The sequence below is a fragment of the Corvus cornix genome, chromosome 1, assembly GCF_000738735.6.
Source record: "Corvus cornix cornix isolate S_Up_H32 chromosome 1, ASM73873v5, whole genome shotgun sequence".
NCBI lineage: Eukaryota > Metazoa > Chordata > Aves > Passeriformes > Corvidae > Corvus > Corvus cornix.
In genome coordinates, this window is record NC_046332.1 from 56,777,537 (window position 1) to 56,799,912 (window position 22,376).

Genomic DNA, 22,376 nt, shown 5'->3' on the forward strand with positions numbered 1-22,376 from the left:
ATGAAAGTGTCATTTGTAAGAAAAAGCTCTAAGCTGCAATGGTGAGAGCATCACACAAAATGGTTGCATTCATACTGAGCAGCTCCGGACCTGTCATCATCAAATTGGTCCTCCAAGTTTTCCAATACCTGACATGATTCATGAATAATAAATAGGACCATGTCCCTAATGATCTCCAGGTGTGATTTAACCTGGATTAAGCCTTTCACATACTGCATTTAGATCTTGCAAGGTCATTTCATTTCTAATAAGTAGCAGTTTGCACATGCTCCGCTGTGTTCTTGTCTTGTAATGCAGTAACTGACAGATGGTAGCAAAATATTCCTTTTATAATGAAACCTGCTGAAGGAGACTGCTTAGGGCCTCAGAAAATATAATTTGCCAAATAAAGAATGGTCTCCAGGAAAGAAAGGAATTACTGTAATGTAGTATATATTAAATAATTTTCCTCAGGCATCTGGTGATCAGTAGCTTTTTCTCATGTCAGAGACGTGACCTAACTGTTTTTTTCCAATTGTTTATTGCCTCATTCACCTTTGTACTCTTAAAAGTCTTGTTTCTGTGGGTTGACATAACTGGTGCCTCTAAAAAGTGTAAACTAACTGCATAAGGATTTGTTGTAAAGGCCTCATAGGTACCAGATTTGTATCTGCAATATGTTGTCAGATTCTTAAGGTTTTCACTTACACTATAATTAGCCTAGCTTCTGGGTGAATTTCACACCCATTTTTTAGACCCAATTATGCCATTTCTCTTAAACCACTATTAATTTCTAGCATCATTGCTACTGAAATCTGATCTGCTTTATGTGGCTATGCACACCCTGTATTTTCTCATGGCCTGTGCACACTTCTTTTGGCAGCTGAATACATCAGAGTGGTCTAATTTATCATCTTCTGTGAGGCAGGTAGTTTTGGGTGGCAGAAACCTCTCCTTTTCAAGCCTCCAAGAACCTGCAACTTTCTTCTAAAGCCAGGGGTTTGATCTATCTTTGCCACTTGTTTCCTCAGGCTTCTCCATAAATTTTTTTTTACTCTTTTATCCTCTGTACCGACATACAGCTAACGAAGACTTGATGTGACTTCCCTTAGTATCCCCTTACACTGTCCTATAAATCATACAAAACGTTCTGCACAGGCTCAAATCTAGGCATTAAATGAGAATCCATCTGTTCGTTGCTCCCAAAGGGATTATAGTTTCTTTCCCTGCATCACTGCTTGACAAAACTTCTAAACCCACCTGAAACTGCAAATGTGCTGTGTTTGGGACCTGTTATATCAAATACACATCTCTCTGCTCTCTCCTTCCCCTCTCGGAAATTGTGATTTTTAGACAGCTTTTCTATCTCTGATGAAGTCAAAGTTATACTCTGGTGGCATATGCTGCTCTGCATTCCTGCTGCACTATCATGAAATCTGTCATCCAGCTCTCTTCTGGTCTGTAACCCCCTCATCATTACTTCCCTCTTGGAGCATGTAAACACCTTTCTTATTTCAGTTTCTTACCTCGGTCTCCTTTCACTGTTTTTGGATGTCATGGCCAGCAGTAGATCAGAATTTGCATTAGCCTTTGGCTCTTTCAGGAGGGGAATCAACAGTGCTGGACAATTTAGAGCATGCTGCTGCTGCTGCTGTAATGTGCCCTGTGCATTACAACGCTACAGGAGTGTTAGTGTCAAGGTGAACACCATTATTTTAAGAGGGGATCACTGCCAACTCTTAAACTGCAGACTCCCTAAACTAAAATACACAACTAAAATGTTATTTCATTTCTACTAACTAAAAAGGCAGCAGAGGATGACGTGTGCACAACTACACATAGATCTCTGGCCAGGAGAAATGCCTCAGCTGGCCATTACAACTGCAACAAACCCCAGATGACCCAATGGATCTCACTTCTCCTTCAATGTGGGCCAGGGTCTGTCAGAGCCCCTTGTCACTGGGGTCTAAGGACGCACATCTGCATGTATGTCACCCATGTGCACATGGAGCTCCTTAGCTGACACATGGCAACTTGCTCTTCTTTGAGACGCCAAGGAACACTTGAAGCCACGATGCATCTGAGCCATCAGGCACTGCCTATCTGGCAGCTGCCCCTTGCAGTAAGCCTATAAAGAGCACAGACTATGTCACTGGGGTTTTTTGGGTTATGTTATTTGTTGTTTCTTTTCCTTTTTCAATTGAGAATGAGGAAGCGTGTGACTCTTTTTACCAATCTCACAGACTGTGAAGCCTTTAGTCATCCATAAAGAGGCACATTTGACATATTTTGGAGTTCATGCCTTTTTTTAGCATGGATTATGCACACATTCAGAAATGCCTTACAGCAACCCAAGCCCACTGTCCCTCTTTTACTGCCAAAAATTCTTGCCAAAAATTTTGGAGCAAGGCACCACACCATGGGTATGTCCTAAATGAACCACATCATTATACCAAATAGTACATATCTGCTTGCATTTAAGGCTGCCCAGCCCCACGCAACGTCCAGCAGCTTACCTGGACTCCCTCAAACAGAGCAAGAGCACCATTCCTTCACAGTCCCACCTCATGCCATCGTATCTCCAGTGCCATGCTCTCTGCCTCCGAGGTTTTGCACGGAACTGCTGAGCATTTCGCAGAGCAGATGCAGCAGTGTGAGTCACTGCCTCACCAAGGAGCGAGTTATTGCACATTGGCTGCTCCATGGAAACAGGCCATGGATACGCTTGAATATTGTGCAATACACTCTAAGGCCACTTGCATGCTTTGGAGATAATTTATTTACTTCACATATTCCCAGTCACACAACTGCCTGGGTACTTCTGATGGAGCATCTGCTATGTGATCTCGTGGATGAAATTTAGGTGGTTCAGGCCACCTGGTTCCAGAAAACAAGAGCTCCGAGTAGGAGCCTTGACTTGTTTGCCCTTCAGGTTGTTGCTCTTTCAGTCCTTAAAACAAGGTAGCTTTATGCAAGCTAGGAATAGTCTTCCTGAAATGTGCCGACACTCAAAACATGCCTGAGAATTGTTTTGGATGGGCCAATGCCATGCCAGGTACTGGTTGAAAAGTGTAACAAGGCAGTGGGTTGCATTCTAGTAGCTAGAAATGTTGTTAGTGACTGCTGAATTTACTCTTATGGCTGTAGCTGAATGTTTCCATCCTTGTTCCCTGGAGGCGGTCTTGGTTTACAGCTTTAACAGCTACAAAATGTGAGTTTTCTGACCATCCCCACACTTTATGGCACAATCTCTCCAGCTGTTATAATGAAGAAGCACTAGCAACAAAGTTACTACTTACTCCACAAGCAAAATTTCTCTTCTTGGCAGCACTTGGTATAAAGGTAGTTCAAAATGTGTCTTAATATTCTGCAAACCAATCAATTATTTATAATTGTCTTGTCTTTAGATGTGAATTAAAGTAATGATTTTTTTATAGAGTTGAAAGGAAGCAGACAAGTTTAATTGAGGTAAATGAAATCTACATGACCACCTGTTTGTTTTTTTTAAACTTTATAGGAAATCAATGTATTGACAGTAGCGTTGGTCAACCAGGACAGAGAAAAAACCTCAGAGAAACGAAGCCCAGGTCTAAAATCAGAAAAAGAGGCACTATTAATAGGTAAGATAACTCCAAAGAAGATTTTTGAGAACAAAATGCCTTCTAACAGCTTTTTGTTTTGCATATGTGTTTACACACATCTTTGTGCTAATACAAGTAAAAAAGAAAAAAAAATGACTTTTTTGTTTCATCTGTGTTCAAAATGGCTTTTAGTAAGAAAAATTCTAAAATACAAGTGAATTTTGCCTTTCTGAAAAATTCTGCAGTTTAATGAAAGTACTTCAGGTATGAAGATAATTGCAGGATCTGCATTTATACTTGAAGCATGAATGTATGATGACTTTATTTACATCAAGATTATAGCAGGCCAGAGTTGTGTAGCTTGTCATATGATTATTAGACAAAGTGGTGAAGGAGAAGGGGAGGGAAATAATATTAGTAAACTACCTAGCAAAAAATATGTATACTGCATGTATTAAGCAAGCCAGATTTATGCCTTTGACATTAGGTGAGGGAATTAGCAATATGAACATTTATAAAGAATACCACAAGAACTGTCATATCCTTTACCTAGAATAAAATCTTTAAAATAAACTCCTAAAGAGTGCCTAAAGCTAAAGTTTATAGGCAGTGGGCCAGCTAACTGGTATCAGGAATTTAGCCATCCAGAACTGGCTGTACCCATGCTACCCTTGGAGGGAACGTGCCCCATTCACACCTGTGCATATTTTGCATTTGGTTTCAGTGGGGCAGGTTTGCATGGAGGCCCACAATTCCAAAGTGTACCCTGTGGCATGGCAACAGAAATGTTGACCTGAAACAACAGGCTTAATTTTTTTGGTTTGGTCTTTTCACAAATCAGTGGTATCCTGTTAAGTGATAGTTCCAAAACTACCTTAATTTGTTTAAATGCAACTCATTTTAATCACCTAGGCACCAGGAAAATAGCTGGTTTATTCCTGAGGCACAGAGTCAGCAATTCTCATGTTCGGTTCAGACCAAAGAGGTCATTTGAAATTGAGAATGTGTTTAAATGTTTAAAGTGCTTAGGACACAAACTCCCAGTGACTAGTGAGAAGCAAAACAGTGGAATGTGCAGAAATGTGTGACTGGATTGAATTCTGCTTGTTATAATAAACTGGAACTTTTAATTGCAGGGGACAGTACTTGATCTGTTCAAAGTTCATTCTGTGAGAAGGACAGCAAGCATGGGATTTTAAGAACAGAATAACAAACCTTTTTTCTAGGTCACTCACTATTTGACTGTAACAAACAATGGCAGTGTCCCAAAGTGGGTCCTGTACATCTGCTGTTCAGTGGAACACTCAGATAAATGGAGTAATCTCAGTTCAGATACTACTGGTCATAATACCCTCACAACTGACTCACTGTTACAGTTCAAAGATAAAAGATTCCTCAAGATGGATTTCATGTTATCTCTTCCTCTGACGCATGATCAGGTGTGGCAAGGGAAAAAAGGGCCTTGCCTCCATCTATTCACCAAGTTTTTCTGTATTTTAAAAAATACAATGTTGTCTTAGAGGAAAAAAGTATAAAAGAAAAAAATTACTAAAAAGTTATCAAGGAAGTCCAGTCAATAGCTACAAAATATTGACAAATTAGTTACTATTTACATTATATGAAAGAGCTGGCTTTGAATGTCCTGAATTGAAAAGCCTTGAGAACCACATAACAGATGCAATGACACTGGTAAAATGTGATTTGAGTACCAATTGGATTTCCAGTCAACTCATCCAAGAGTGATAGTCTTGGCTTTTGCTTCTAGAGCTCTTGTGTGGTTGCTTGTAGTCACCCACTGATGCCTTAGGTTTTAACTTTTATATTTTTCAAATCATGTACTGCCTAGTGTGCAACTCTGAATTTTCCTGTGGCCTGTTACCTACTGTTCTCTCATGCTGGTTAGACGTAACAAAGCCTCTCTAGGTTTGCTTTCCAAGGACACCTATATTGTCTCAGGCCCAAAATGTGTAAACTAAAGCCTTGAGAGGAGAGGCAAACTTGGGGTAATTACATCATTGACTGAAGTTATAATTAGAGAATTAACCCGGATATGCAAATGAACCAAACTTATGAAGGTGTGAGGAACTCGTGACCCATCTTGGGTGTAGCCTTTTGACTGCCCAGGGTGTACCTTTGAAGGGCCTTCAAATAAATACCTACTTTTATTCTCTTATTTTTGTCTAGCCTCTGTTTTTAGGTGGCCACCTCAAGGCTTCACCACAGCACAAAGAAAGTCACTGCTGCTAGGACTTGCCATAGTAGAAAATTTATTACATGCCACTCCTTATGCAAGACCAGAAGTTTGTAAATGCTGTTTGAAAAGTGAAGGAGGAAAAAAGGTGTTTTTGCAAAGCCAGTCTAAAATGCGTTAAATATTGCTTATCAGTTTCAACCACGGCCAGTACTTGGGGAAAAATGAAATCCAAGATTATCCTAATTCATTCAGCATCAAGAAAGCAGTATGGCCTGCAGTACACAAGATACAGTGACCCATTTTTGTCATTTGTAAGCATTTTTAATCCTGGTGTTTATGATTTAAGTAAAGGAAACTTCCCCTAGGGTGGTTCAGCTAAGAAGGCCGTCCAAAGAGAATTGGAAATATTTGTTCTGATTCTTACAGTTCAGCTCTCCCCAAACAGCAAGTAACACACATGCCATTTTGTATTTTCACTGTTTGCTTAGAAGAGAAGCAATTGGATAGTGCTTTTAATAGAAATACTGATGCCCTAAATCTTGTTTTCTCTGGTCACCATTATTAATGCTGTCGCTTGATTTTCACTGCAGAAAAGATCTCTAGACTTAGATCCTGACTCCTTCTAAGCCACTTTTAATTCCCATACATTTTACAATCATCCTGAAAACAACATGAAGCTAGACAGAATATGCTCTCTCTTAAGAAAAAGTAAATAAGCAAATATGTCATAAAGCATTTGTGTTTTCTTCAGCAGCAGTTAGGGGTAATACAGATTAAACACTTTTCATAACCAGCATCTGAATAATTACTAGAAAAATTCGAGGGAGTGAGGGTTCTGACACAATTGTATGAAACATTTTCACAACAGAGAATCCAGTGAAGGGGAAAAAGATAATAATTTTACCATTACAATATCCACAATTTTATATTGGTAAATCAAGCATAAAATTAGTAGTTGAAATGCTCCGAGCAAGGCTTTGTTTAGGAATTCCTTTATTCATCAGTATATTATCTTGGTCACTTACTTGCTAACTGCTGTCATTCCTGAAGATGAACTATTGTATTTAGCACGTTACTATGACTGTATTAAAAATGTGCTGTTTTGTTATGTTTATTGGGTTGTGCAAGAAAAATAAGAATCATAATCCATACTGAAAAACCTGCAAGAACAGACTCTTCAGAATTATTTTGCCTATTTTAATGATGCAGTGCCTGAAGTAATTTTAATACTTTGTGTGCGTTTGTTTTTAATACAGGTATCATATCCACATTTCTTCACGTCCACCCTTTTGGAGCCAATATAGAGTATCTTTGGTCTTATATGCAGCAGTTGGACTCTAGGGTAAGAAAAAATTAATCAAAATCTGTTTTCTCTTTAGAAATACTGTATTATTCTTTACTGCAAGTTAAATTCTTCATGCATTTCCATTAGAAAGATAATGGGATATGGGGCTTGGGGGTTTGCAGTCTTTATTCATTTGCAAATTACAGTGCACGTGCTTGTGTTGAGGTCTTTGCCTCACACTGCTTAGCTATTCTTTGTGGCACAGAAGAGCGGAGCTCTAAATGGCAAAGACTAGCAGCTGATTTCGTGACACATGATTCTGAAATATAGCTGAGGAGAAAAAAAGCAGAACAAGAGGCCATCAAACTGTGCAGCTCTTGGAGATGGCCCTTTATTCTTTGAAAAGTTGTTAGTTGTGTGTCACACTGAACTGAACCTTCATGAACACAAGAATGGACCATGTCCTTTGTCTCCACGTGGAAGCAGAGATGACCTCATAAAGGAACTGAGTGACCCTACTGCTAATTTCAGTGAAGCTGTGGCCAAGACAAAAGTGAAGCCAACACAAAACAGCATGCAAAGTGTTTATTGCATCGGTTCATAGGGTTCACAGTCTACATACCTGTAGGGTAAGATTCTTTGACTTACTTTTCAGTATCTGCTGTAGAATGAGATGAAATCAAGCCCCAAAATGGGCCTATTCCTCTCCACTGAATATTAACCAAGTCAAGGGTGAGAAGCTCAAGTGTGAAATAGCCACCTTTGATCAGGTGAAATGTACTCCAAGTGCTAAACAGCAGCTCTGCAGGATGCCAGGCTGCCAGAGACACTTAGCAGATGCAGGGGTCACCCTGCAGCCTGCCACAGCTCTGTCCCATGTCTGCCAATACTTGGATGATGGTGCTTTCCCAGATCTTGCATCACAACTCCTTTGATCCTGGTGATATTTTGTTCCTGAACAGCCCCCTCAGCCTATAGCTAAGATCAGCTTCCCACTGCTTTGAGGGGCTGCTTCATGCTCCTGGAGGATCCTGGATCCTTCCTCTGTTTCTATGAAAAAGTAGAGCTAAAAGCAGAGGAGATCCTGAACTAGAAGTTCACTGGAATTAAGATAGGCTGCAGTGATAAGTGAGGAGGGATGATGAATTTGTTAGGTACTGCCTTCTGGCCATGGCAACTCAGGTTTGCTAATGCTTTACAGCCCACTGCCACCCACCATGAAAGGGGAGTTGGGCATGAGGATGGCAGAAAGAGGTGAGAAATTGGTGAATTTCAATTATTTTTAAAATGTCTGGTTTTATCAAGACCTGATGAATCCAGAGCTTCACACCTCCAGACATTCTTCTTCTGCTTCTCTATGCCCCTGCCACATGTGCGCTTTCCTTCATCTTGTCCTGCATCACCCAGGATAAGATGATGCCCAATCTCCTCAGTTATCTTTCAAGTCCTTCCTTAACACAGCATTTGGCTTAGTTTCAACTGCTTTTTCCCTTGGATGACCTCTCCAGCTCTGTATCTCTTGAGTGGTAAGAGCAATCATCCAAAATACAGACTCCCTGGGCTCCAGCCCTCTTGCTCATTGCTTCTGCCCAGTGAGTTCTTCGACATTCTCCCTCTGCACTGCTGTGGTCCCTTCTTGTGCATGACTGTGGGCTCTGTCCTTGAGTTTTTGCTCACATGAGTAACATGTTGACTTCTGCGAGGCTGCCAGGGTCAAGCTCTTGAGTTGCAAACAGAGCCCTCGAGGAAGGAGCACTGTCTCCATCTCTGCAGCTACCACCAGACCTACCTACTGCATAATAAACACAGGCTGCAAAATTTGACCTCGTTGGTTTATTTTGGAAGAAACTGCTTGTAGAAACAAATTACTTTTTAATAGCGTGATCCAGAGATGCAATCTCAGAGATGAATTTCAATTACTTTCTGTGGTTAGCCTGTCATTCCTCGCCTGAGCAGGAATGATAAGGTCAGCATACCCGTGTGGGCTGAGGGCTCTGTATAGAGCTCAGATACATCGCACAAAAGTAACCAGACACCCACTGCTGCCATGTGAGTACTTGAGAGATGGTTTGGATCACTCTGAGGCTGCCTCCAGCAGTGAGTTTTGGTGCCACCTTTAACAAATCATTTAATCTTTCTGCTGCACTAACCTCAACAGAAAAATAAGAGGCAATAGATACTTTCTCACCCCCCTTGGGTGTACCGAGGTATAATTAGCACATTTTATGTTTACATAATGTTTTAAAAAGAAGTTTTCACCATAGAAGGTTTCTACTAATATAAATAAACAGAAATATCATTATTTCCAGAGAAGCCTTTCAAGCCATGGAGATACCTGTGGATAACAGGCAGTACCCATAGATTTCTTTGCTGTTCCTTTCATGACTACCACTTTAGAAGCAGTCAGATAAAATGGCTCATATTCCATGAGTGTTCATTTCTTGACTTCCCCACTGATTATACCAGGAAGGCTGCCTTTGTGAAAGTGTTTCCTGTAATGAGAGCCTCTTGCCCATTAGGAAGGTGACCAGTCATTAAGGTTTCAAAGTGATAAAAACATCCTGACCAATGCAGAATTGGGAGCTTTACTGCTTAGTTAGCTGGGGCTGCTGAACTGGGTAAGACTGAAGATGGCTCCATGGATAGTCAGCCTTCAATAACAAAAGGGAGCTGATAAAGTTTTTTTGAAAAAGAAAAACTGATGGAGCTGGGAGAAGAACTCAAGAGCTTGTAGGCTGAGAAGAAGAATAAGGTCCCATCTGCTTCCTCCTCCTCACAAGAACACCCGTGACTGTAGTTTTTAGATGGACTTCATACCACACTGTGGCCACAGCCCCAGCATGGCAGTTGTCATTGCTTTACAGTGGGATGCCACCTACAAGAGCAAAATCATTCCTGCAAGGAATCTGCACTTGCTTTGGAGTCTGGAAAGTCATGTCAGGCTAAGGTTAAAAAAAAATAATAATGGTTGGCAGTTTTCATATGGCCTGGATTCCTCTCCCCCACACCCCTATTATATCTGTTCTTAATGTTTCCTCTTTACAAGCTACAGGGCAGCTTTCTCACTTTAATTTTACCTTTGTTTCTTTCTCAGATCTCTGCAAATGAAATAGAAATGCTTTTGATGAGACTGCCACGCATGTTTAAACAAGAATTCACTGGTGTAGGAGCAACACTGGAAAAGAGGTGGAAGTTTTGTGCCTTTGAAGGAATTAAAACTATCTGACTGTGACTAGTAATGAAGCTATGCAGAAGAAGAATTTCTAGAGCATGGCAGGGTTATAAAGTATTAAAGTAAGAAATTTGGGTTTGGGCACATAGTAGTATGTTTTCAAAGTTATCCAAGCCTAATTTTAGTTACATTTGTGACGTTCTCTTGTGAGTGGAAATGTAGTTGTGCACCAGTTCCTAAAATAAAATAAAATTTAAAAAAAAAGTTTCAAAATGTGACAGATTGTTTCCTATGAAAACTGAAGAAAGATACCACAGTCATAATGATTTCAAAATACTACATGTCCTACATCTAAGAAAAGCTCATTGAGCAAACAGTTAAGGAGAAAGATTGCCCAGTTATGGTCGCTAAGCTACAGCAATTTATATGTAATATGTAGTAGAACTCATTAAGTTTTGTTATAGAAAGTTCTTTCTGTTTAGTAAGAGAATTGAGTAATTTTACAGTGAGGAAAAGCATACCAAAAGAAAACTTGAAGATGTGTCTGAAGTTATTGTATTTTGTAAATTAAGTTATATGCTGTACCAGGGATTTTTGCCTTATTGAAAGAGGCCTGAAAATGTGATTGGAGTCCTCAAGAATGCTTTATCAAGAATATTATTTTTCTAATGTAACTATTCTCCATTACAAGTTCTTTTAACATGGATTGCATATCAATTTTCATAAACGTGTAAATAAGGAGGAAACCAGTGTTACTGTATTGTATTTGGTATGTAACATTCAGGTTTATGCATCAAAATAAATATTCAGTTGCATTACTGTTACAAATTTTATAGCAGATATATTAATTTTTATCAATAAATATGACTTCTACCATATTGTTTGTATAAGTTTTTCTTCTGACATTTTTGAATTTTAATCAATCCAGCAAGAGTATCCTGGAACTTATCTTTCCCCTACCTGAACTATCCATTGCAGATAACTTGGTTAAATGAATTTTAAACCAAAAAAGCTTGCAATATTAGCTAAGATTAAAATAATTTAAAATATTGGTAGAGGAAGTACCAGCATGGACCTTTGATTTTTTTTTTTTTCAACAAGCGGACAGGTGAAAAACTAACACCTTCAAATTTCTCATTTTCATTGTTGTGTTGGGTAAGAACTGCTGTGGGTAAGAAACAGCAGCCGCCTTGGAGCCACACCCCTGTGCAGGCAGAGGAACCAGTCATGAGAGAGCTGGTCCTATGAAGTGGAGCACCAACAGTGGGAAATACGGAAAATTCAAACAGATGCAGGGAGAATTCAGATACATGTCAGAGTGATGTTTCACTCAGGTTCTTCAATAAACAGCAATTAGTGTCAAATGCATTTAGTAGCGAAGGAACTCTCCAACATGGCTTTTGGTGATTGGCACTTTAGGACCTATTTCTCTTCTAGCATCTACCTGGAATATAGAAATATTAAATGAAATGCTAATTGTGTACAAAAGGGGAAAAGAAGGTCTACTATGGGAGAAAAGAGGTTCAACAGGTCTATTATGGGAGAAAATTATGCTTTCAGGCAGTACACACAAAATTTAAAAAAATAAAGTACATCTTGATTATGGTTGCTATAGAGCCTGTGATAAATTACTCCGGTGAAACTAGTAATTATATGCCAGTTATGTTAATGAAAATTAACTAGTTTAATCCAAGTAACAACTCTTTCCTCTCTTGAGATCATACAGTTTCATGAATAATTCTGGCAAAAATGTGTTAGTTCTGACAGCTTGTATTTAAGTACTGTAACATAAATGTGTATGGATGCCACTTCAGCTAGGGAAAAGAGATGTGAGAAAACTTTCACCTTGTCTTACTCCATGCCATACTTACTCATTATATTCTGTCCTTCCTTTCCTTGTGTCCTCCTTTTTTTCCCCTTTAGATCATTGTCTCTGTCACAAAACTACTTCAAATCCAGATAGTCAGAAAACATTCTCTTTTTTGACAGAACCTTGTAACCTAATCACTGCATTTGCTTTGCATGTATTTTTTCTTCTTTTTTTTCTTCATGGGTTTTTCATGTCTGTCTAGACCATCAGAGCTTTAGAAGGGTACCCTTTTAGTCCTTGTACAGTAGCAGCTGAAGGGGAACCTCTTTCACTGGATTTTAGATACTGCCAAAGAAGATCTAAACTTTGAGTATGAATAGCATGTAGGCATCCTGTATATTGTAATACATCAGTTGAGAACTTGAAACTCGGGGAGATCCTCAATGAATATCAGGTTGGGACCAAGTACTAGCTTTAACTTTGTGTGATTTGGGGGAAACTGGATTAAAATGTTGAGCTCCCTCATTTTAGGCGCTGAAATGTCCCTATAATGACTCTCAGGGTATCCAGCTGGGAGTTCTGCAGTTAATACAATGAGATTAATAACAAGAAAGCCACCTTCAAAAGACACCTAGACTGGACATTAGGGAGCATTTCTTTACTGAGATGGTGGTCAAACACTGGAATGGGTTTCCAGAGAGGTGATCAATGCCCCATGGCTGTCAGTGTTTAAGGGCATTTGCACAATGCCTTTAATTACAGGATTTAACTTTTGGTCAGCTCTGAAGTGGTTAGGCAATTGAATTAGATGACCCTCATAGGTCCCCACAAGACCTAAAGCAAGTTCCTGAAGCTGAGTCAGGTTGAAGGAAGATGCACATTTGGCAAAGACTCAAAGCCAGTCACAGTTAGCAGGATCTTAACGGTAGTGGGGAAAAAAACAAGGAAAGGCCAAAGAGGCTAACCATGAGCTCAAGAGATAAGACTGAGCCACAGCCTGGCATGCAACTGCAAGTTATGGAAGGAAGTTATAGCAGTGTCCCCTCTTCTCAAATAGGGACTAGTGGAGCAGGAGAAGATCTGGTTTCTAACTGCCCCGACATGCTGAGGGCATTTTGCAGGGAGTTGTAAGTTAGGTTGATCTGAACTCCTGTTCTCCCAGGAGAGCTTTTCAGATCATCCTCAGCTTTGAACTGTCTTGGACTGATGGCAGGGGTGACTTCCATCACCTTAGAGAGGCCAGCCTCTTACTGCACTGTATCTGATTCCCACTTGAAGGATTAAGAGATACACTCTGCAAAACCTCTTGGACAAATGTGCATTTCACCCTGCACATTCCAGGGAGCTAAATATAACCTCTCGGTTAAACTGCATTTTATGTCCACAAGAGATGTTTTATGTTTGATCTTGTTTGATGAAGACTACATTATCCCCATCACTGAAAAGGAAATTCTTAATATCTCCTCCTACATAGTGGAGTGAACTGTTTATTGAAGTGTGTGTGTTTAGGGCAAAACTTGCATGTTCAGGACTGCCAGAGAATCACATTCACTTAAGAAACAGCTATACTGAGATTTAGAGAGAATCCTGTATCAAGCTATGCTACATTTAACTACACATGATGTGCAGCAAATACTGTGGAATCTAAAGCTAGAAAATTGGTTGTAAGAGCATTCTGGGTGGTTTGTTTAAGTAAAAACTCTGGTCTTGCAACCATTGTTTTATTTAAAATCCGAATGGCTTTGACAGTCAGTGTATGACAAAAATATTCTGGGTTGATGTGAGTTCATTTGGGGAAGGAGGTTTGGGGAGAGAAGGAGGGAAGAGAAAGACTTGACTTTGGATATTCTTTTTGTGTTTCTGGCACCAGTAAGTAGCCAGGTCTGATAAAGAACTGATGTCAATTTCATCCACTTAACAAATGCATCTCAGTGTTCAGCATTTAAAGTGTGAAGCTTTTATGATTTTTTTTTCTTTTTGTGAAAGTGTACAAGTTGTCCCTTGACTTGTCAATCAGGTTATCCTGCTCTGCAGCTCTTTTACCCTAAATTTTCCCTCAAAAAAGAAAGTAGAAACAGAATCAAATTCTTTCTGGTTCTGTGTGTGATTGCTTGGACTGCAAAAAGTGACTATGTATTTACTGAGCTAAAACAGAATGTTTCAAGAATAAGTAAGTCAACTGAAAAAGCAGCCAAATCAGGAAATTATGCTTACAAGGTACAGATCCTCTGACTATATAAACCCATTACACTGAATTCATGGAAATCGTAATTTGTAAGCAAAATCAAATAGATATGCTCAGGAGTACCTTTGATCAAGTGTTTTTCCTCACACTGGGTAACATTGTGCCTGTGCAGATTTAATAGGCTGACTCCAATGTCAGACACCCTTTCAACAGGGATATTTGTGGGGCAGCAAGAGGAAAAAGCATATATTTCTTTAAACCTAGCAGACAGCATTCCTGCAATCCTACCACAGACATATTACAAACATTGCTCAGACTTCTGGCTGGTAAGTACTTCTTGCCAATTTATGTACTTTTATACACATAACATTGAAGCCTAAAAAAAACCCACTGACTTGGACTGCTCGTATCTTAGCCATGTCACTGTTAATTCTGTAGTGATCCCAATAGCATATGGTGGATTAAAATACACCTCCCTTAAAAGCACCCAGCCATAATCAAGGTTATCAGCTGATGAAAAAGATATTTTTTTGCTTGATAGTTTCTTAGTAGAGATTAGTGTTTTCAAGATTGGGTCCTAACTTCCTAACTTCATTTTTTCTAGATTCTTCTAGCCAGTTTTGCTTTTCTCTGCAAGATTAAATAATCCTTTGGTATTGCATATTTTCTCCCATGAAGATATTTATATACTGTAGTCTATTTACTTCTCAGTATTCTTTCTCACAAGCTAAACAGATTGAGTTTTTAAGTGTTTTGCTATAAAGCATTTATCTTATCTTCCTCAAATCATTGCATCCTTTTTTTTTAATATCCTTTCCAATTTTTCAAAACTTGCTTTAAAATGTGTGGCGAAAAACTGTTACTTGAATTAAACTGATCAGTTTACAGCATACAGACATGCAGCCACATCTCTGCTCCAGTTCAACTCTTTGCCTCCTATTCCTATCAGATTATAAGGTGATCACCAAGGTCAAAGCAGTAACCCAACTGAATCCCTGTTGGGTCATTTTCTTCATCCTGGTGTAACAGATTCCTCTGCATAGATATGCTTCTGTCTGCTAAAGCCTGGCTTTTTTTTATCCCCACTGACAGGCTTGCTTGTGCAAGGCCAAAGGTCTCACCCCACGAGGATATTTTGAGGCTTAGATCCCATGCACAGCCCTGTTCTTTGCTGTGGGGTAGGTTTGGATAATTCTAGGATGTTTATAGCCTTTCATGATTAAAATGGGGTAATCAGATCTGCTGTCAGGGTGTTCGCTGATCGCTGATCGAATCAAGCATTCAGAGGGCAATCGCACAGGCTTTGTCTAGACTAGGGTTTAAATGCGTGTCATTAGCACATATTAGCTGATACATTTTAAAAGTCTGATGCAGACGAGGCATAATGCCTTTAATGTGAAAAGCTGGCTGTGTTAGGCCCTTGGGCATTGGCTTGACACTGGTTTGTCTATTTTAGAATTTTAGAATAAGTTAGCTGAGTGCTTGTCTGCAAAGACCTGTTAATTTGGAAGAAGATTGGCTATGAATTTAAAGGGCTGCTCCAGGACTTAAGGCCAGAAAAAGATTCATTCTCAAGTAGTTGCTCTGAAATTGCTCAGTATAATAGTAATATACACTTAACTAGGCGAGTTTTCTCTCTCTCTTTTTTTTTTAAACTTTCCACAGAAAGACCAGGTCCCATATTAGAGTGGTTGTGTTTAAAAATTAACCCTCTGGTGCATTTCTGTTTTTATCACTGCTCCTTACTGAATACAGCTGATTAGCCTGGTTGTGTGTGGGGAGGAGGCTGGAAAACTTGTACACTCTGCAGATCTGGTTGCTGACGTTAAAAGCTGACTTGCATTTCACAGGGGGAAGACATGGTACGCTTGTGAGAGGAAATGGGAGTGAAGCAACAGAAGACCATAAAATAGGATTAAAAATAGAGACTGGAGGGATTTTGTTAGAACCTGGCGTTCCATCAAAAAAACCCACGCAAATCCCAGGACATCCCAGAAGCCTGTTATAAACTAAGAGGGGGAACAGGGAAGAAGAAGAGATAAAATTTCATAGTAAAAATAATTGTAAACTATGGTGGTATTGAATTTATAAGAGTTTGTACATTTCCTTTGCTGGTTCTGCCCATGGAGTCAGCTGGCTCAGGTGTGGGGACTGGGACTCCCTAAAGAGGAACCATCCAAAATTACTCTGCAGCTGTCTTTATGCCAAAAATAAGCTCAGATAACACTAACTTTCAATTGCAGAGGAGCCCCTCCCTGCAAGAAAAATCTGCATCTCCGGCTCTACAGTTCACTGGTTGCTGGTGATGTTAGCAAAAATATTTTCCTTCTCCTTGAAGGCTAATGAGAATATATATTACTCATGGAAAGCAAGTATTTGCCAGGTAATCAGAACCCATTTCACGGTGTCATTTCTACCCCTCCACTTTGACTGGTTGTCACCTTGGTTGAACTTGTCATCCTGGTTAGATGGAGACAAAAAAAGCTAAAGTCTCATCAGGGTGGAAAATACACTTTCATCTTGAGAAGAACAGCCATGGATAAACATCATGCCACCTGTTCAAGGCTGATTTGTCTAATAAAGAATTGCAAGGCAGGAGATGCTTTGCAGGGTGATACTGGAAGCCGGTTTTGAGCAATAAAACATACTGACAGAGAAAGAAGCCATATGGTGTCTCAACAGCCCAAGTTTTCTAAAAAACATTTCCTACCCTGAGAAGTTCTTGATTGACAGCTCTGGAAACAGGTGTTCTATTTGTCCACAGGGCAGGACAGGGAAGGCATCTAATATTGTCCCAGCAGAGGTCTACAGAAATCATCTGCCATTTCATTTCCATCCCTATGAAGTCCTTGCTTCATCTGTTCAAACTGCAGAGGAAGAGGACATCTGCAGAATGCACATTTGACCCTGATTTGAGTTCACAGAACTTCTGCTAGTTAAAACTTTAGTTTCAGGGCTGGATTAGAATCTCTGATCAGTAAAATGGATAAACTACTGTTTTAAGGAAATTATCCAATGACAGAGGAGGGGAAGGCAGCCTTTCTTGAAGCACAAATATACCATGGTGACCCCATTCTTCTCCCTCAATCTTCACAGTGATTGAAGATTTGTAAGTACATAGCTGGCAAAGAGGTCCATCCTATTGGAAAAGACAGAGAAGAGCTCATGTTATATTTACACAGAATGTTTTGAGATGGGTTTTTTAAGTCCAAAGAAAACCCTTCACAGTTTATAGCCATGAGATGCTCTTAAAACAAAGGTTAGTATGGGGAAATGAAGAAGCAATGAAAAAAAAGTACTCTTTTATGAGTGCTTTATTACTCTTCCCCTTTGAAGAGATTTCAGTGTGGAGGCTGAAATCCCTACTTTCAAAGGTTTACAGTCAAGAGCAGGAATAATGTGGGATTTGCAACCTTTGTTTGATTTTTGTGGTCTGTGCAGTTCAAATGTGCAAAGAAAAGTATGAAAGTGTGTGCCAAGGTGAAATGGAACTGGGCAGTCATTTATGCAACACAGAACTTTTGCTTTTCTGCAGTGCAGAGAATTTTATTCACAGTAATAAATCCTGGGCAGCTGGTCAGAAGTTCAATGGTGTACACTGGTCATGCAATCAGGAAATGTTTAGGACTGAGACCTTAAATTTTTGTCTTTCTTTCAAGAATGCTGAGATTTCTGTCATACACAGCATTGAGAAAGACATCAGAGGGTGATCTGGATGGATCTGGGGAAAGAGGCCTAATCAAAGGCCAGCTAGAGATGTGGCTGTCACACAGTGCATATCCCCACAAGCAGTGAACATGCTAACTTGGCCACAGAAGACATCACAGCTGTGATTGTACAGCCTCTGCCCAGCTCAATCCACTCTACTTACTGCTCCCAGGTCAAGCAATATGATAGTTGGCTATCTTCTTCTGGACTTCTTCTTTCTACATGGTTTCTTCTTCTGGAAAGTTAATTTAGAAGTAGTTCAAGCCTTTTTTCAGGCAGTTAACAAGCAGTATCATCAACAGGAAACTATGGATGATCTGCAGCAATAGCAGGTGGATCCTAATTGGAGACAGAACCTGGACAACTTTTTCTTAAATTTGCTACAAGCCCTGAAGTTACTTTATTTGCAATTTCCAAAGGAGAAGTGGCAGCAAAAACATTTCCAGAAATAACCAGAATAAGGTTTCATCTCCCAGACCCTTTTGGCCCACACCTATTCATGTTCCCCAATCCATGCATGCAACCATGTTCAGAAGAAAGCAAAAGGTGATCCAGATATTAAGTCGTGAGGAATTCAAGGCTTTGGGCAGGTTATAAAAAGGTCCCTTGTGGTCAATCCCACAATCAATGCTACTGTTCTTCTGTGTAACTAATCTAAAGTAAGGTTTTCATTAACTCTCTCTATTTGATGCATTGTGAAACAAACTGAGTAAGAATGCTTAGGCTGGCAAAAAAAGCAACACAAAATGCCACAAGAACCCAGTGTAACAGCATACCTCAAGAGCTAAGTAACAAAGAAAACAGCTCTGGATGCACAAAGTCGCAGTTTTGCAGCTAGGCAGGAGGTGCACAAGTTTAAAGCTATGCATGAGTACCAAGGCCCTTCTCCCAGTAGAGATGTTGAGAAATCACCACTTTGTGCCACGACAGAGTATAACTCACTGCTAAAAAGTTCTCACAAATCACAGTTATATTACATGGCAACACACAGGCTTGGGCAAAGACCTTTGCTTTTTGAACTACTGGGTGTCTGAGAGCTGTTACCAAGCAAACAGAGAGAAAGGGAATCTGTGACCAAATCCAATATTAAAGCTACTCAGCAACATTCCAAAACCCAGCCACAAAATGCAAGTTTTCTACCAAGAATTTGCTTTTAAAAGCCATCAATACCAAGATTTTCACTTGAATGTGGACATAGAGCCAGAGATGTGAGAGATGTTAGCCACTCAACTAACTTTGCAGAATATCCTGTCATAGAGGCACTCACCACTTCATGCTATGGCCCAGAGTGCAGAGCAGAATTATTCCTTGTCCAGGTGAGCACTTTATCTGCTGAGCTGTTGGATAGGCAAGATGTCCCACTGTTCCAGTTGCCATCACTTCCTGCAAAGGCTGTATCCATCCAACGTGTTCTGAGGGCACCTGCCAGACTGATCCACTCCTGCAGCTGTAGGTGCACACCTGCACACCTCGCTTCTCAGCACTCTTAACTCTGGGGTTTCACACAGTCCTTTGTGTAGAATTGATTGAGAACCATGGGCCTCTGAATTCAAAGTCTGAGAGTCACTCACATTCTGAGTAACATAAGGAAACGCAAGAAACACAGGCCTTGAAGTGTAGCACATGGCGGGGTAGGACATTCTTCTTGGGATTCTAAGGAGACCTTTCTTCAGATCTTCTTAATCCAGCATTTATCCCTTCTTATCCTGTCCACAGATTGGTGTGGGTTTGTGTACATGTCTGTGAAGCCTCCAGACCATTCAAGTGGACGATGGCTTCTTGTTTCCTCAGTGCATCAGGTCTTTTAGTTTGTTCATTATGTGATTTCTGTTATTTTACTGCAAGTCATATAGGTAAAGGTGAATTACAAAGGAAAAATGTCTACCAGGCCACATAATAAAATACATCTATCAGCAATCTCATATATAGGGAAAAAGTCTACATGTAAATGGCAATCTGTCCAGTTTACAAAGAAGAAAGGAATGAGCAATTGCAACTGAGAACCCATAAAGATATATACAAATGGATAATACTAATTAGCCTTGAAAGATGAAAGGCTGCGTACTCAGAGTAATTTTACCCTGATGGACCAAAAGCTACCACTTACTTAAATTTTCACTCAAATATGAGAAACAAGAAGTCCAAACTGTAGTGTCTAATGACACTACACATGGATTACCAGTACCTAGCTTCAGGAACTGACACTACTCCTACAGCATCTAAATTCAGGAGAGCAAACATAACTCAAGGCTTGTCCATGTGACTGGAAAAGCAGCTTCAAAGCCTCCGTCTGACATTTGGCAGGTAGGGGCAGAATCCAGCCTTCAGCCAGCAGGTCCCGTGTAAACAGGACTGGACCTTGCTTTCTCAGCCCAGTCATGCTGGTAAACAAGAACCAGCTTCCACCTTTCACTGGGGACACTGTTTTTCAGGCATCATGACAAGAGATGTGAGACTGCAGTCAGCTGAGGAGGAAGTTCAAGCATGGGGAAAGTGCACTTGGTCTTCACTGCAGGTAGCTGCTGCAAAACCAAGGGTTACAACATCCAGCCAGTGATGACTTTACTCAAAACATATAGAGATGGAGCATGTTTGTGGCAGTGACTTTATCTCATCCGAGTTTAGGCTCTCAAGCAGACAGATATGGTGCTCAGTCACATCCACAGTCCTGTTCTGCCACCTCGTTAACAGGGTGCTGAATTTATGAACCCATGTTCAGCTGTGGCTCACTGGAAATGCTAGAGCACAGCCTCCTACCAGCCTTCTGATTTCAGTGAAACAAGGAAACAGCTGGTAAATGCTGCCACTTGAGGAGGGTTTTCAGTGGTAGAGACTGTGATTGCTGTTTCCTGGGATGCTCCTAAATCTGAAGAGTGCCTCCTTGGTGTCGCTACCCTCAAAAGCAACACCACTCCTAGAAGGTACCAGTCAGCAGAGAACACTGCCACTGCTGACACAGGCAGTGACTTACATCATCTCCAAAGGAGGCAAATCACACAAAGGTTGTGGTGCTGCAGACAAAGTAAATAGTTTACTATAATGTATGTGGTGAATAACAATGCCAAGCATTAGAACATTGCCACAGAACAGAGGAGAGGATGAGGAAATGTGTGTTTCCCCTTGCTTAAGATTTATTGAAGGATCAGAATCAGGGGAAAATGAAGTTGAGAGGATGTGGGTAGGAGGGAGGTCCCTGAATCAACTTTTTTCTCCTTCTCTATGCCAGACTTACATACAAAATGCAACTTATATAATCTGTGTATAAATGAGGAAAACTGGTAGTGCATACCAAATCTGCAATCCAATAATTTGTATTTGAATGTTTTATCAAAACCTGACTGTGACTACAAACACTTCACAGACTAATTTTCAGATTCATGAGTTTTTGCTTGGTTTGCCTACATGTTCTCTGAGCTCTCTGCCAGAAAAATATTTCCTTTCTTGCACTGAAACGTAACACTGACATGTGTCAAACTACTTCTTTTGTATGGGCTTAAGCACACTTCTTCCTCTTTCTGCTTTTTGTAAATTCATACATATTAGACACACATCTTTGGGTTTTAATTATAAAATTAATGTAGACAGCAAGCAGGAATAAAGCTGACAAATCTAATTTCCCAAGCAACTCAATATCATCTCAGGATCTCTGAGGAGGAAAACAAAAACATTATGTCCAAGGGGCTATAAGAATGTTTCTAAAGGGATAAACTTAAAAAAAAAACAAAACAAGTTGATCAGATTAATAGAGGAGAATTTCCCTAACATGAAAATTGCTATTTATCACCAGCTAGGAGAACATGATGGTATTTTAAACATTACATAACTTTTTATACTGCTTCTAATCCCAGACAGGGAAAAAAACTACCTACCTATCTATCTATCTATCTATCTACTCTGCAAATGCATCTTAAAAGAAATTTCTAAAATAGTTGTTTAATGACCCTATACAAGATATGTTTGGAATGTTTCCTTTTCAAAGTACCAATATACAATCAATTGAAAACAAACACCTCTGTAAGGATCCAGTACATTCACATTTGAGGGTCAGACCTTATGTTCCACAGAAGCTGGTATTCTTCTCCACTGCCACCAATAGAGAAGCCAATTTCTCTGTTCAGCAATGAAAATTAAAGAGTGGGCTGAGAGAACCATGGAAGAAACTCACAAAGCCCTTCCCAGGGCCACAGAGCAACTCAGAACTATCTTCATGACACAGTGCTCTCCAAAGTGCTCAGCTCTCTTCTGAAGGACTGAGTTGGAGCTACTCCATGGAATGCCCATCGGTCCAGCTCAGCAATGTGTACTGAGCAGCTTGTCCTGCCTAAACCGAACTGCAACAGAAACACAGAGAGCCTTGAGACAAAGGCTGGAGGCTTGCAGGTCTGCATGTTCCCTCCTCCTTGGAAAAGAATCTGGGGACCTGAACCTTAATGTCCAGTGCTCCCTAGTGCAGAAGCAGCCA

General features: G+C 40.1%; 1 protein-coding gene across 11 annotated transcripts in view; it reads left to right on the forward strand.

The window, feature by feature from the left end:
- ENOX1 (ecto-NOX disulfide-thiol exchanger 1) overlaps positions 1 to 11,089 on the forward strand; it is a 359,555-nt gene extending 348,466 nt beyond the window's left edge. For all 11 annotated transcript variants that reach the window (XM_039567955.1, XM_039567962.1, XM_039567926.1 and 8 more), the window contains 3 exons: positions 3,497 to 3,599; positions 7,011 to 7,096; positions 10,134 to 11,089. In XM_039567955.1, coding sequence (XP_039423889.1) covers positions 3,497 to 3,599; positions 7,011 to 7,096; positions 10,134 to 10,265 — 321 coding nt within the window. In that variant the 3' untranslated portion in view covers positions 10,266 to 11,089. The remainder of the gene's footprint in view (positions 1 to 3,496; positions 3,600 to 7,010; positions 7,097 to 10,133) is intronic.
- The last annotated feature ends 11,287 nt before the right edge of the window (positions 11,090 to 22,376 follow it).